We start from the raw sequence: 15,950 nt of genomic DNA, 5'->3' as shown, positions 1-15,950 counted from the left end.
TAGTATCACATGGGATGGCTTAACTCGCATGCAATTGGTCTGTGCCTTTCCTCATCCGCTAAACCACTACCGTAAAGACTACAAAAGCTGCGCCGGTTACAAATAGAAGCGCCCCGTCAGGTTTTAAATCATAACCTTCTGTTTTGGCTGTAGGTCCGGGTCCGTACGGGACGGCTTCTGGGTCCGGACCCGGACCGTGGTCCGCCTGTTAGTGACCCCTGATCTAGACAATCGTTCCCTCATTTCCAGCACAAACTGCACCACCCCTCTGTCACTTGGAGTGGAGGAAGGGGCCTCCCAGCCTTTCCGGAGCAGGTCCAATGGTCCCTGTACGTCCCAGCCATATAGTAGCTCAAATGGGGAGAAACCTGTTGAAGCCTGGGGAACTTCTCGATAGGCAAAAAGTAGGAATGGCAGCCATCGGTCCCAGTCTCTGCCAGTGTCATTCACAAACTTCTGTAGCATCCTCTTCAGTGTCTGATTAAACCTTTCCACCAGCCCATCTGTCTGTGGATGGTAAGGTGTGGTCTTAATTGCAGAGATGCCTAGTTGTTTGTGAAAGAGCTGCATCAGCCTGGAGGTGAAATTGGTCCCCTGGTCTGTCAAGATCTCATCTGGAATTCCAACTCGGGAAACCAGTTGTACCAGAGCATGCAAAACTGCCGGAGCAGTTGTAGCCAGATGCGCGCTCCCTCCCTGCCGCTGCGGGGCGCTCTACCTGTTACAATGGCGCACCAGTCGTTAGGCGACGTTAGGCGTCCCGTATTTAAAGAGGCGGCTGTGTTTGGCTCGCCCTTCTTCCGTTTCCGCTCCTCGCCAGTGGGTCTTGGATAGCGTGGAAGAGCTATTTCTGTAGCCGCGGCGGAATTTGGCGTGTTTGTGCAACAGCCAGCGCCTCCCCTAAATATCCCCCCTCATACGCAGCGTGACTGACTGCTGGCGTGGGATCGCTCCGCCGGGGGACCTTCGGGGTGCAGTTGCGGGTCTGCTTTGTAAGTAACGTTGTCTGCCGTCTCTTGCTTATATTACCCCAGCTGACTGTTTATGTCATGCTACAGCTGGACTCATCTACGGCTGTGGGAAACTCCCACCCTTCGGGTTGCTGTGACTGTGCCTTGGCTTGCAGGGTGGCGCGTATGGCCCCATTATTCACCAAATTCTGTTATGTTGTCATATTAATTATTAAATTTGTTTATTTCGCCTTTCTAGAGGCCCTGCTCCTTCGTCGGCCGTCATTGGCCACCACGCCTCAGACGGACCTGCTGTTTAGGCTTTTACTGGAAATTGCACCGTCCTAAACACACTTTTATGAACTGTTGCGGCTGATAGGAGCACCGCTCCACAGTTAAAGACTGCCTGGCTCAGGACCAAGGAAGTGTGTCGTTCTTAAAAAGTACTGTTTCATGCACTGTGGCTCTCCACGCTACACCTTCACGGTGCGTGGAGTGATCACCACGGAGGGACGCCTAGTTTTTAGCAACCTTTAAATCACATTTACATTGTGTTTATATTGGTTGGTTTTTTGTATTGTTTAAATTCGGACATGTTGTAATTATCCTTTTATTGTTGGTCAGGTGCTGTGGGCCTGAAGCGGCGACCCAATTCCTGGTGGAGGGGTTTTCTTCACAACCCGTTTTGTTGGTTAGCTGTGTCACGGGTGGCGAGTTTATTAATCCTTCCCCTTTTTCTTTGGTTGTCGTCGCCGTGGTCCCAGCCCTGTCCCTGGTTGCTCGTCAAAAGTGTTTTATTTCTTATGTTAAATTGTTATTCTGTTTGTTTCATTGTGTTTTTGTTTGTATTTATTTCTGTTATATTAAAGTAATTTCTTGTTAGTACAACACGTCTCCTGCCCCGTGATTCAAACGTAACATGTGCTGTTGCACTCACCATATTTTAGTATTTCCTGGAGGTGGAACTCCCCAGGTGGCGTTGTGGCAACCTTTCCCTATCCCCGCCTTCCCACCACGCTACAGTGATAGTGCGCAGGGGAAAGGCCTCTGAGAAATGGCTGGCATAGTCACACACTACTAAAATATATTGATGGCCACCACTGCTTTTCACAAGGGGGCCCACAATATCCTGCTACCCATTGACAGTCACAGATTTATAACGTTGAACTCTAGCTTTATCTCCCGTGGGGTCAAGCTCAGGCCGGGGTGCATAGCAAGCGCCTGTGACCTTAGCTTTGCGTATGGGACACACAGAAGCTTTGTGGCCTGGCTGCTGGCAATAGAAACAAACAAAGTCCTTACCAGATGGTCGTTGGTTTGCTGTAGTGCCGGTGTTACCTCGAAACTCCTGGTCAGTCGCTCTTCTTGTAAACCTGGGATGAGGCGGCTGGACCAGTAGACGGGGGGGCTGCACTTGGGGGGTGTGTGGCGGGTCCTCCTCTCCGGGCATTGATGTACTGAAGAGCCAGTTTGGCAGCTGCAAGTCCCTCCACTGGCTCATGCTCCTTCACCCAGGTCCTCACCTCGAAATGGAGTACACGGAGTAGCTGCTCCAGGATGATGGCTTCCCCCATCTGCTCCTTGGTGTGCTGCTCAGGTCACCACAGGGCACAGAAATTGACCTGAACTGCTGCCGGTAAGTCTCTGGTGAGATGTCAAACTTCATCAGCAGGGCTGCTTTGAGGTCAGTATAGCAGTGGGCTTTCTCCTCATCCATCGCAGTGTAGGCCTCCAGTGCCTTCCCAGACAACAGAGGAACGAGTCGACATGCCCACTCATTCTCTGGCCATTTCCAGGTTTTGGCAATACGTTCAAAACGTAACAAATAGTTCCCAATGTCCTCACCCATTTGATATTGTGGGATTTTTGGCTCAGAAAAATGTCTCCACTCTGGTCTGGAGTGGTCTGACCTGCTGAGGGAGTCATGAAACTGGAGGAAGGGTGCCTCTGGCAGGTCATCCTGACGTATATGCTGGGGTGCTGGTGTTGGCAGGTCAAGTCTGGGGCTGCTTACTGTAACTGTGCTTGGTGTTTGGGTTATACTGAGATGGGGCCTACTGACAGGTTGCGGTACTTGCAGCGAGGCCCTCAACCCTCTGATCTTGGTTCAATTCCAGCCCATGCCTTCTTGCCATTCTTTGGCAAGATGCTGAACCCGACTGGCCCTTCATAGATGTTGAATGTACTAATTGGAAGTCGCTTTGGATAAAAGCGTCAACTAAAATGCATGTAATGTGATAATGTAATGTAAAAAACACAACAGTGTATATTTTCTGCAAGTATTTCTGATATATTCTTGCTTGTCTCAACATTTCCTTTATCAAAACACATTAGGAAACATTAGACTGCCCTCATGTGGTGAGTCCTGCTGTGAACATCAGTGACAATAAAATAATATGACCTCAGGTTTTCGAGATTAATTGGTCTTTGTTGAATACATCCCTTAAATATTCACACTGCTGGTGAAAATATAAGTGAACCCCTTAGTGACTGGTGAAAACCACCATTGGCAGCAACAACATCAAACAAAAAAAGGTCTTTCTCTAGCTGTGGATCAGACCTGCACAGTGATCAGGAGGACTGTTGGATCATTCTTCCTACAGAATAGTCTGGATGTCATTTCACATCGTCTCTGCTCTGTTAAGGTCGAGGCTCTGACTCCAAAAGGTGATTCTGTGGTAGAGTAACTTTGGTTGTTAGGGGCTATGTCCTGCTGCATCACCCAACTTCCACTGAGTGTTAACTGGTCAAGTTGACTGTTCATGGCACAGAACAAAACGACCCTCATTCCAGTGGGATGTGTCTCTGTAGTCCTGACAGGCTGTCTGCAGCTGTGGATCACTGTATCCAAGTTTCAACTACAAACCATCTTGCAACTGCACCTACTGCATCCACATGGTAATATTCCAGGTTGGACACACACACACAAAGTAATGTCTCCATACCTTCTGAGGACATTACATTGACTTCCTGGACACTTACCATAACCATAGTTACTACTTGTTTAACCAAAACCTTAACCTAACATTGGAACATGTCTTCATCTTAAAATTAACCATTTTTGTTATGGGGATATGCTTTTTGTCCCAATTAGGAAGACAAGTCCCCATAAGCTGACTGTGTAAAAAGATGTAGGTCCCCACAACATGAGTAATACTCATTATTGACTCATTACCTGCCTCACCCTAACCCTGAACCTTACCTTACTTAAAATGTCATGACTTTCGCAATCATGCTCTTTGTCCTCGTAAGGAAAACAAGTCCTAACTTAAGGTAAAATGAAAAAAACCCTCATGAGGGTAAATTTCTGGTTTCTGGTATTGTTCCACATCTGTATCCTTCTTAATCACTTGTTTTTTTTGGCCTTGTGTTTAAAAATAAAACTAATGTTTTTACTTAGTGCAGCCGTATGCCGCCTGTAGAGAAGGCTGTCAAGTTGTCTACATGCAAAGTTAAAACTTTATATAACCATTTAAGCGACTTCAAGAAAACAAATGTGTCGCTGAGAGGCTGAGGTCCGGCCCAATATTCTGTATGACATACTAATCAAAAAATCACTGAAATCTGTGAAAATGTATTACATCACACATTGTATCATAACCAAAATAATAATATTCTTCTTTAACTTCATATATTTATGGCTCCTACAATCATGATAGCAGATAGTCAGAAACAAATAGATAACCACAATTTTATTTCCCCCTTATGATAATCAATACAAAGCAATGGCTGTAATGATTTAAAACACTTTTACATAACATAGAAGACATTTCCATTATTGAATAAAATATCACTTGATTAGATTACATTACATTTCATTTAGCTGACGCTTTTATCCAAAGCGACTTACAATAAGTGCATTCAACCTGTGTGTGTGTGTGTGTGTGTGTGTGTAGTTGAGTGTGAGTTGTTTGTAGGCTACAGATCTCAGGTTAAAGCACAATAAAAGCCATCAACTGTTTGCCAAAAAAATCATAAAACATCAAAATGTATAATCAGAGGAGACAGATGTTTATAACCTCCTGCGTGTGTGACTGTCAGACTGTTACATTTTGCTGATGTTCAGTTTTTTGAGGGTTGAGAATGTGAGCCAACTTTTCCAGCTCTGCCTTTAGAGCACTTGCTTCAGCTCGTTGTTTTGGCTCCTTACACAGCATTGACTTCATTATTTGTTCCTGGAGAAAAACAAACAGCAGAAGTAAAAGCTTTAATTACAGTTGTTCAACCAAGAAATTCTGTCATGCTGCAGCATTTCTAAAATCTTCTCATAACACTGCTGTGTGTGCTGCTTGATATTTTACATTACTGTCATATTATATGTCAGCCTCCCTGCTGCTCTGTTGCTGACCATCATGGCTAACTGACACACTTAGGGAAACACTGCTTCTTCATGTGATGAAAGAAGAAGTTAGGATAAAATGAATATGGATATTTACCTCTTGAGAAAGTGGAAACTCTCTGGGGAACTTCTGATTTCTGGCATCTCCGAAAACCTGGTTTATGCAGTGATAAAAAGAATGAATGGGCAAGTTACCAAACTTCGGATATCGTGATAATTCAAATAATAATTCTCTGTTGATCATTGCAAATAAAAGCAGGAAAGATTAAATAAGATCAACATTAAAGCTCTAAGCACCCGACATTGGCCTGTGTCATGATTTTATCTGGTGACACTTTAATAATAATATTCGGGACATTGACGACTCACCTTCCCTCTTTCATGGCCAGTAGACATTTTCCAGAGGAGCTCAAAGTATATCAGCCCGAAGGCGAATATGTCCACCTTCCGGTCATAGATGTTCTCAAGCTTGTGTAGTAAAATAACAACACAGTATTAAGATATTGCATTTATATTAACAAGTTATTTCATAAGTAACTGACTCACTACTGACTATTTTGATTCTATTTTTAAAATATTTTATTTCATTTTTCTCTTTTCTCATTTGTAACAATTTTTATTTTAAATTCTTTGGCCGGTATAATATAAATTTAATTTCCGTGCAATCTTCAAACTGCTTTAAATAGTTTCCTATTGTTTGTCTTCAATTCTTAATTTTGAATGTGTAAAGCTGTAACTGTTTGCACTCTGGACTCATCTTAGTCTCCTTATATAATGATGAATGAGAATTCAAAGGAAAACGCATAGTAAGGTGTAACTACCTCTACAGGCCTCTAGAATATTTACACTAATGACAAGATGATTTCCAGAAACAATTTGAAAAATGTAAATTTTAGCTATAATTGTAACTAAAAATAAAAAACAAGAACATGCTTCAACCAACTTCAGGGATAATGGGGGTCCCGAGACTCTGGCACCTTTTCTTTGGGGAGGTTGAAATGTCAGAGGTTGAAATGTTTGTGTAGCATTGGTCTAGACAGACAGGATGTTTACTGTATACACGAACTAGTAGGTGGGCCGTGACAAAGACCCTGATGAATCACTGAGAATTGTGAAATTGTGATAGACCTATTGCATTCGTGGTAAATCATCTCATGTGACGCCACTTGGCGAATCAAATCTATGAATTTCGATGAGCAAATATTTTTTTTAACAAAAAGAAAAAGTGAAACAAAACTCTACACTTTTTATTACATTTATTTCTAAATTTGAACACTTTATTTTAGGATGCACATTAAAAAACATTCTATTTTGTCTTATATTTTTTCCGTGACATGAGAGAAGAGCATTCATTTTTTATTTATGTATTTATTAATCCCTCCAGTGCAAAGTGAAAACTGAAATGTATATTATAACATTGTTGAAATACTATTGCATTATATTTTCTTGATTGTTGATTCATCTAATCTATATATATTTATAATTTTGTTCTCTATCTGGACCTGTTGTATTTTATCATACTGGGTTTTTTGTCTCTGTTGTCTATATGATGGTTTGTAAATGAGAGTAAATTCGACAGTAAACAGGAGCTTGAAATTTAGATGTATACTTTTTCTTTATGTCACAATTCTCACTGCCTCCAGTGAAGACAGGTGACAGCGAGCCCTGGTGAAGCAAATTAACTGTCTCGATAGAACAGTTATTAATTTGGCATCTGAAGACGGGATGAGACAGGTGATATAGAAATACCATAATGTGTGTGTGTGCTTTGGACACATTAGATGTTTAGATTAGATTCTTATCTATCATGCATAACCATCAGCCACCACAGAGACCTGATCTCAACATTACTGACTCAGTCTGTGTGTGGAAATACAATTACTGAATTTGATGTAAGTTTGTCTTTTATATGAGGGATGTGTTGTATCACAGAATTAGTACAGGATGGGAGCATTGGATGCATTTTAAACCAATAATACAGGAAAATCAAAGGCATCTCACTTGTTCGGGAGCCATGTAAGAAAAGGTTCCTGATTTGTTAGTTCTCTCCATTGGATTTTCATCGTCGACATCATCAGCAGTGACCAGACCAAAGTCTCCAATCTTCACTGCTCCATCCTGTCCAAACATGATGTTGGCAGGCTAACCATTGGAAAGAAAAAAGCAGCAATCAACATCAAGCTCCTTCAATGATGTGTAATTACCTCCACCAAGGAGGTACACAGTGCCGTTCTAGTTATAATGACGATGACATAACGATGATGAAATGCAATCCTCTTTTGCTTCCAAATTAAATTACCACAATATCTAATGGATTCACCATGAAATGTAAGGATATCGAGATGATCAATACAAAAGAATGACCCTCAGATCATGTCATGTATGAGACTGAAAGAGTGAAATGTCTTAACAGCTCAATGGATTCCCTGTCTGATACTTTATTTTCTGCATCTAGCCAAGAATAAAAACCTGGTGTGTAAATGTTGAACTGTGTCATAAAATATGGTCTGAGAAACTCAGCCTTATATAACGAATTAAAAAAATCCAGGCACAACATTAAAATAAAAAAGACAAACACAACCTGAGAATTTTCATTCTAAAACAGCTTCATATGGTAAATAAAGTGACTTGCTTCAGGGGTTTTCCTTCCACATGTATCCTGAATGTGTGGGATGTAAGTGGAAGTACACAAAAACACATTGATGGTACACGAATCACAAATCTGTACTAGTCATTTAAAGACATTAGAAGAACTTTGTCTGACCTTCAGGTCCCTGTGGATGAGTTTTTTGGAGTGAATGTACTCGACTCCACTGACTATTTGTTGAGCGATGGTTAGACTCTCATGTCGTCTGTTGGATTCTGGCAGAGTTCTCGTATTCCTCTCATTTATCCAGTGTCTCAGTGTTTTTGAGCCACATAACTCCATTTGAATGTAAAGGAACTGTGGCGATGATTCCCTGATAGGAAACAAAAAAACATTTGGTGCAATGTCACACATTAATTTTTAGTAAATAAAAAGAGTACGTATTAGTGGATGAGACTTACTGAGAAGAGCTGCTGTCTGCTGAACTGTTCTGCTTGTAACCTGTATCCTCCATCCAACAAGTGTAGTATCGCACAATGTTGGTGTGATGAAGGTCTGATAATGCCTTCACCTCTCGCAGAGCTTTTCTGATAATTTTTTTAATGAAAACAATCCTGGTGCATCAGTTACTGAAAAGTTACTTGAACAAATATGTACACTGCACTGAAGAGTTGCATACTCAACTTACTTTTTACCACAGACAATCTTGAGGGCATACTTCTTGTTCAGCAGTATTTCTCTTACTTCGTATACATGACCATAGCTTCCTTTTCCAAGAGACTTTATGGAATCAAACTGTGATGTAAATCTGTAGAGGTTTACACTTTTTTAACCATAATAGTAAAAAAAACGCGGTAATGTCTTGTACATGACTCTACACCAATTACCAGAAAATAAAATGTGTACATCACAATCCTTTGCCTTTTAGTCTTACCTGGACTTGGTTGGTGTGTTACTCACACTATCGGCCCTACCCTCGTTTTCCACAGCAACCTGAGAGGATAAAGTAAATATAAGATATACATTTAAAATCAATGGTTTTGGACGTGTGTATGTCCTTCACAATGTCGAGTAGCTACAGCGACAGTCTGTCAGAGGATCTCCAGTTTTGCCAGATGGATGATAATTATCGTGTTTGACCAATAATTTAGCCCTCTGTATGATGTACTGTCAGTATTAAGAGTTATCACTATCAGTATAAAAAATATGAATCCTATGTGTTTTTTAACATAGGCTTGTTGTGACCATGAAGAGGAACATGCATCTCTTCTCCAGCCAATCAGGAGGATGTAGAAGACACAGGCAGCGATTCAGAGGTCCCCACCAATTTAAGTTTATTTACATTAGCATGTTTTTACATGTGGTCAGATTTGTAGATTTGTCAAATACTAGTTCATCTAAACGTTGGCTGTATATGAAAGTATTCATGCATTTTTTTTTTCTTCCTCATAATACAATAGCTTTAAGCCTCAGGTATGATATAATGCTGCTCCCGCCAGAGACCATATTCACACATTTTATAGTCACATCACACTCAGAACTTTATTTACAGCCTAAATGTGTAAAGATGTGCATATATATTTAACTATGAAAACAGCCCTAATGGAAGTGGTTGAATGCTAACGTTAGCTGCTGCTGTCTAATAGTAGCTAATGAGCTACCAAATAGGTCGTTTAACCTTGAAACATTTTAAATATGTATTTTCTTTTCAACTGGTGATCAGTTATTGACCTGTGAAATGAAAGTAGTTTGTCAGATTCTCTGTGTTTATTTGACTTATAAGCAGTGCTTCCACTCAGCTGAAATATAAAATGAACTGTATTAGTCAGTATTAGTACCTATAGCCTGCTGCCACCACTTTAAAAACTTGTGGCAGCAGATTCAAAGACAAGCTACGTTTTCATATCAGTGATTTACCCTGTTGATAAATTAAAGGGCTGCCACTCAGCTGATATATAAAATTAACTAATGTATTGCATGTGTTCTTTTGAACATTTAAATTGTAACACCTTATACATTTGTTGATGCATTGCAGGCGTCCTTAAGGTCAACTGTGTCTGAAAGTGATGCACCAACACCATCATCACTGTAAGTTTCTTCAGTGACTCTGCTATGAGACACAGTGTGACTATGGTCTATTGATAAGGTGACTATGGTCACCTTATCAATAGACCATAGTCACACTGTGTGCTATGAGACACAGTGTGACTATGGTCTATTGATAAGGTGAGATCTCAATTGGTCGTTGGCACTGCATTTACAGGAAGTTTTTCCTTAAATTGTCAAAGACAAAACTAACTAACTAACTACTATTATTATCATGCAGGCTGTACAGTATATTATATATACAGTTTTAGAGCGATAACAGACAGACCTGATCCTTAGTTGGGTTCGTTACCGAGTCATTTGAAACTGTTGCCATGCTTTGTGACTGTGGCTCAGCAGACTCTCTGGAAGAAAACAACGTTAACAGCCTTTAGCTTTACTTTTACTGGAAGCTCTACAATCTATTTAATAGCAGAGTCACTGAAGAAACTTACAGTGATGATGGTGTTGGTGCATCACTTTCAGACACAGTTGACCTTAAGGACGCCTGCAATGCATCAACAAATGTATAAGGTGTTACAATTTAAATGTTCAAAAGAACACATGCAATTAATTAGTTCATTTTATATATCAGCTGAGTGGCAGCCCTTTAATTTATCAACAGGGTAAATCACTGATATGAAAACGCAGCTTGTCTTTGAATCTGCTGCCACAAGTTTTTAAAGTGGTGGCAGCAGACTATAGTTACTAATACAGACTTATAAGTCAGGCTATAGGTACTAATACAGACTTATAAGTCAGTATTAGTACCTATAGCCTGCAGTAAAATCTAACTACCTGGCTTAAATGCCTTATGATCAAGGCTTTTAATATAAAAGCAGACACCCACATGACAACCTGTGGCACAAAGTCGGTCTCTACAACATAGACGAAATTTAACCTTTCTTCCTCTGACAATACTATTTTCCCTCTTTATATAGTACTCCTGATGAGTGTAAACAGATTTTTTTATATGAGAGAACAGACCTGATCATTGAGAGGGTTTGATGAGTCCATGAATACTATGGAGTCACTTGTACTCATTGGTTCGCTTTGTGATGATGACATCGTGGGTTCCCTAGCAGAAAACAATGACAGACATAAGCACAGATTTCTCAGAAAATAGTGATATTTCAATAAAACTTTAGCGCTCAGTATATGTAAATTCTCAGTATATGGTGATATTTCAGTAATACTTTAGTGCTCAGTACATATAAATACTAAATAGTTACAGTAGTTAACCATAATCTGTACTCCTAGTAATGTCCATAAGTGCTTACAGTGAAGTTGATGTCGAGGTTGAAGTTGATGACATCATAGGGGGATCATCATCTTCGGACACATTGGACCTCAAGGAAACCTAAAGTGTTTGACATAACAATATATACATATATATATATATACGATTGGATTTTGCCATTTCATTCAAAAGGTTGTTGCCACTGTTAATATGAGCCTTTATCACAGCTACAGTTTGCTGTAAAAATGTCTGTCCGCAGGATTACTCAAAAACTACTAAACCAATTTCCATGAAATTTTGTGGAGGGATGGGGCACAACCCAGGAAATAACACGTTACATTTTTGGAGCTGATCCAGACGGGCAGATCCAGGATTTTTTCCCCCACTTTCTTTAACATGGCCAGATGGGCCATTGGCTTGGCTCCTAGTTATTATATTTGATAATACAGAGAGAAGAAACTATTGAATACCTTGCTGTCCCAGTCGGACTGCTGTTGAAGAGCAGACCAGGCCTGCTGAGCAGCATTTTGTTGGGCTTGCTTGATAGTCTTACCCTCCCCCACAGGGTACTCCTTCTCTTTGATTACTACTTTGTAGGTGAATCTGCGTTGACAGGGAGGAAATATTTAGATTTAGATTAATCATGATGTGTCAAAATGTTTATTTCTTGAATCTATCATGAGTTTTCAAACAGTATCTGCAGGCAGCATAGACTGTTTATAAAGATGGAAGACCTGACTGCTCCCCCAAAGTGAAGCCAAATCATTTTTATCGCCCCCTGGTGACAGGCTGCAGTATATATTCATAAATCCTGCCTCCTCCATGTTAATGGATGGGACATGGACCAAAATAAAAACTCAGATAGTTTTTGTCAAAGATGGTTTCATCATTTTAGGTAATTCTTACCAAACTGATTGTTTGTTCAAGGGATCATTTTCTTGGTAAGTTTGGTTTAAATTATTGTTTGATGCTAAAAAAAACAGGGTGAAACTTCATGATGACTGAGACTGATTTGTGATTGACCTTGTTGTGTATCAGTGGAACTTTGAAACAGCAGCTCCACACCATGATCACTTACATGCAGACTGCCTCTAAAAAACGTCAAAATCACCAGATGGCAGCAGTGCCCCTATCTGGGATATTTGGGCTTAATTTTTCTCTGAGGAAGTGGAGACGTTGTCCATCTTTATATACAGTTCAGTTGTGTATATTCAGCGTACAGAGGTAGGTTTAGTTGTACTCACTGGAGACTATGTGGTAGACCGCTTCTATTCACTTGGATGTAATTATGGGCGAGGCTTTTTTTCTGACAGTAGTGGTTGAGAATTCCTTTGAAATTTGTCTCTTCAAAGCTGTTGTCATTCACACTCTGGTTATTTACCACATTGCTGCAAGTAACAAGTAGCACTTCAAATTAATGACACATCAAAATGAAACCATGAATTGCCACTGTGATATACTCACCTGGCAGGTTGGTTCTCCAACAAGCATCTAAGGGCATGTTCAGCAGCATTATGCTTGGCTTGCCTCTTGCTCCTCCCCACACCTTCGGGATACACCTCACTGTTGCAGATTACCCTCTGGGTGAATCTATGGAGAAATTGTCAAATCTTTGTCAGACAGTAAAGTTGACCTGAGAAGGCATTAGTGGGGTGGGAAAGTGGTTTAAATTACGTAAATGTACACATGATACCACTTCCTGCCTCTAGGAATTACTATTTGAACTCATTGTCTTTGTTGTGACAACTGTGAGTTCTTCACATACTAAAGAAAATAGAGTTCAGTTATGCTTACGTCTAAAAGCTGAAAGTGTAACAATGTGCTGAGGCAAACGAAAAACATAGTCCTGCATCCTTAATTCAAACAGCTAAAGTTTGAGGTACTTGAACTCTTCTTTTTGTGCAACTCCTCTATCACATGTACCTGATCACTCTTCACTGCTGACTTTACAAATAAAGATGTTATTGATTCAGAGGCAGTGAGCAGACTATTTCTGCTGCAATTAAAGGACACATTAATGTGTGCAAAACAATATAGGGGTGAATTTGCAATATTGAATTCTATGACTTATTCTGATATTTGTTTTACACATTAGATCAACATATTATACATTTCTGTAATCCTTGAGAAGTTTTCTAACCACACCCGAAGAAAGAATGGCGATATACTCAGAGCCAATAAAGAAAATTCTGCCTGAATTTGATAATCTGGGACACTTGTATCATGCTGTTAAAAAAAAGCGTAAACCACCTTGCTTTATGCATGACAAGCTAAATACTACCAATTTTTAGGCATTATGAAAAAATTACTGAGAAAATGAATGAAAACATTTATATTATTCATGGCAGTCATTAATTCATATTAACATCTAAAAGTCATATTTATTTCATAAAGAACCCTAGTTTAAATAAAGAAACTATACAATTAATCTAAAACATTCTATCTGGGCGACTCAGGGAACAAACAGTCGTGGCAGGTGAGAGACCATCATCATCATCATCGATCAGCATATTGTCTTCTTCACATGTTTCATGAAACATATGGCTGCCGACCACAGGACAGACTCTTCTGTACTTTTGGGATCATCTCTGTCCTGGAGAGCTACTGATCATGTGCTAGATATAAGTTTAAACAGACAGGGACAGACTGTGTTTACCATTTACTCCTGTCTGACAACTGCCGATCATATGTTACATCTCTTCAGGAGGTCTTTGTTCTGATTGACCCTTTCTGTGACATGACCCCCATGAAGTCAAATGATTTCAGCCATGTGATGTCCATTCTACCTTATAGTAAAAGTCCTGCTGACTAGATTTAGTTGGAACGGGAGATAAACAGACAGCTGAGGTGTCCCAGATGACCTGAATTCCCTCTACATGATTTGAACTGTAAGTAAAAACCTGGGACAACCCTGCAGCTGTATATTTAAAGTCGTGATATTCTAATAGTGTCATGATTTAATCTAACACGTGTGTATAAACTTACTTCTTCTCATGGTCGGGTCCCTCGGAGCTCACCTCTTCAAAAATCACCTCGGAGCCTGTTCTCTGTGCGTACTCGTTTAGCTCAGCTACGTAGTTTACAGTTGCCATTATCGACGCAGCGGTCGAAATTCAATCTTAAATTCCGTTAAAAAAACATAGCAAACAAAGCACGAAGGTGAACGTGTTTCTCTCGGTCTCCTTCTCACCTGTGTTCAACTCTCACTGCTCTGCGTACACATGCACTTCCTCTTTCGTTTCAGCTCACTGTGCAGAGTTTCGATTTCCTCCCGGATGAACACTATTCACATTCATCAGTTTTTTTGTTTTTGTACTTTACACTGGGACAAAGGAAATATGATACTCTCGGTATAATAATAAACAGGCATAATAAACCATGAATAATAAAATCAATACATAATAATACAAATATAAACTTTAGGCATCAGAACAAAGTATATATGATGTCAAGAAAATGTAAATGAAAGATGAGAAGTATAATACATTGTTCAAATAAAACATAAATGATAAAAAATACATAAGGTAAATATAATAACTTAACAATGAGGTTGGCAATTAATACAATTTCTTATTTCATCACACACAAGGACAATTCTTTGATTGTGTATGTATTACATAGACTAATGTAACTTAAGAATGTAACTTAAACTCTATTTTGTGTGTACAAAAGAAAAACACCAAATATTTTACAGATCTTAGATTAATCAATTTTAGGTGTGATACCTCCTCACTGTGCTTAGACAATACGTAAACATTATATTAATGTACCACACTGCAGTAAGTGCCAGTAGCTGCAGGTTCAGTGTTATTGGTTGTAATGTCCCATCTGTATATGGTTGATAATGACTTTCTCTTATCTGAACCAATCAACACCCTCAGATGTTTTTATAAGAGTTAGAAATGAGAGTAAGTGATAGGTATGAAAATAAAAACCGGCAGTAAAGTCATAAAATAGAATATACAAAATACAGATTTTTTAAAATCAGCCAAATTTACTAGGCGGATATTTAGGAGTGGCACATGCGAGCTAGTTTGGTCAACTCGAGCTGCACTGCTCTGAGGCGTGTCCCTGTGACGTGCCTCACTCTCCACAATCCTGTCATACACACCCTCCCAAACTGGCAATCTCCCATATTCCCCTTTGCTTCTCGGCGCCTCTGCTGCCCTGCCTGTCGATTCAGCCCCTCACCAGCATCCATCTGTAGGCTCCGACGGGGGGGGTTAAAGATGTTTGCTCATCACTCTCCATTATATCAATGTAATCATATCTGGGGAAGTGATGAAGTGAGTTGTCTGACTGAACTGTTGTTTATTGATGTTAACCTGAAGCCTTCCTAGTTGACATATTATGTGTTGCTTTATAAAACTGTGTTAAGTTTATTTATCTTGAGCAGATACTTGTAGTTAAGAGTAAAATATACTGTATGTTACACTGGTTTTCATGTCCACTGTTTAGGACTATAAATAATTTATGTTATCAGACCACTTTCTTTTTTTCTTTTCTATTTCTACTATACAAACTAGACAAACTTCTTTGATTGTTCGACCTTAGCGGAGGTGTGAGTTCTACTGAGGGCCATTCAAGAACATGAGAACAGAGTCGGATCATAGTTGGGATATTTCTAAATTTATTGTCTTAAGCCCAGCGCTGTGCCAACAACACAGGCAACATGCCCACACCCAGAGTACACACCCAGATTATCTAATTCTGTCAGGAACTGTAAATGCAGCCATGTGACCTCCCTTT

General features: G+C 39.8%; 1 protein-coding gene across 1 annotated transcript; it reads right to left on the bottom strand.

The window, feature by feature from the left end:
• Positions 1-4,622: 4,622 nt before the first annotated feature.
• On the bottom strand, positions 4,623-14,441 carry LOC117775716 (interferon-induced, double-stranded RNA-activated protein kinase-like). The gene is made up of 14 exons (XM_034609083.1): positions 14,187-14,441; positions 12,666-12,791; positions 12,446-12,589; positions 11,672-11,804; positions 11,242-11,321; positions 10,949-11,039; positions 8,811-8,869; positions 8,565-8,684; positions 8,338-8,463; positions 8,054-8,249; positions 7,291-7,431; positions 5,659-5,757; positions 5,387-5,443; positions 4,623-5,125 (listed from the first exon to the last, which is right to left on the bottom strand). Exons 1-14 carry the CDS (start codon positions 14,291-14,293, stop codon positions 4,988-4,990), a joined length of 1,617 nt encoding a protein of 538 aa, XP_034464974.1. The 5' UTR covers positions 14,294-14,441; the 3' UTR covers positions 4,623-4,987.
• Positions 14,442-15,950: the final 1,509 nt, after the last annotated feature.

Source organism: Hippoglossus hippoglossus, chromosome 15 (assembly GCF_009819705.1).
Source record: "Hippoglossus hippoglossus isolate fHipHip1 chromosome 15, fHipHip1.pri, whole genome shotgun sequence".
Classification (NCBI taxonomy): domain Eukaryota; kingdom Metazoa; phylum Chordata; class Actinopteri; order Pleuronectiformes; family Pleuronectidae; genus Hippoglossus; species Hippoglossus hippoglossus.
This window is presented reverse-complemented; position numbering and strand designations above follow the sequence as displayed.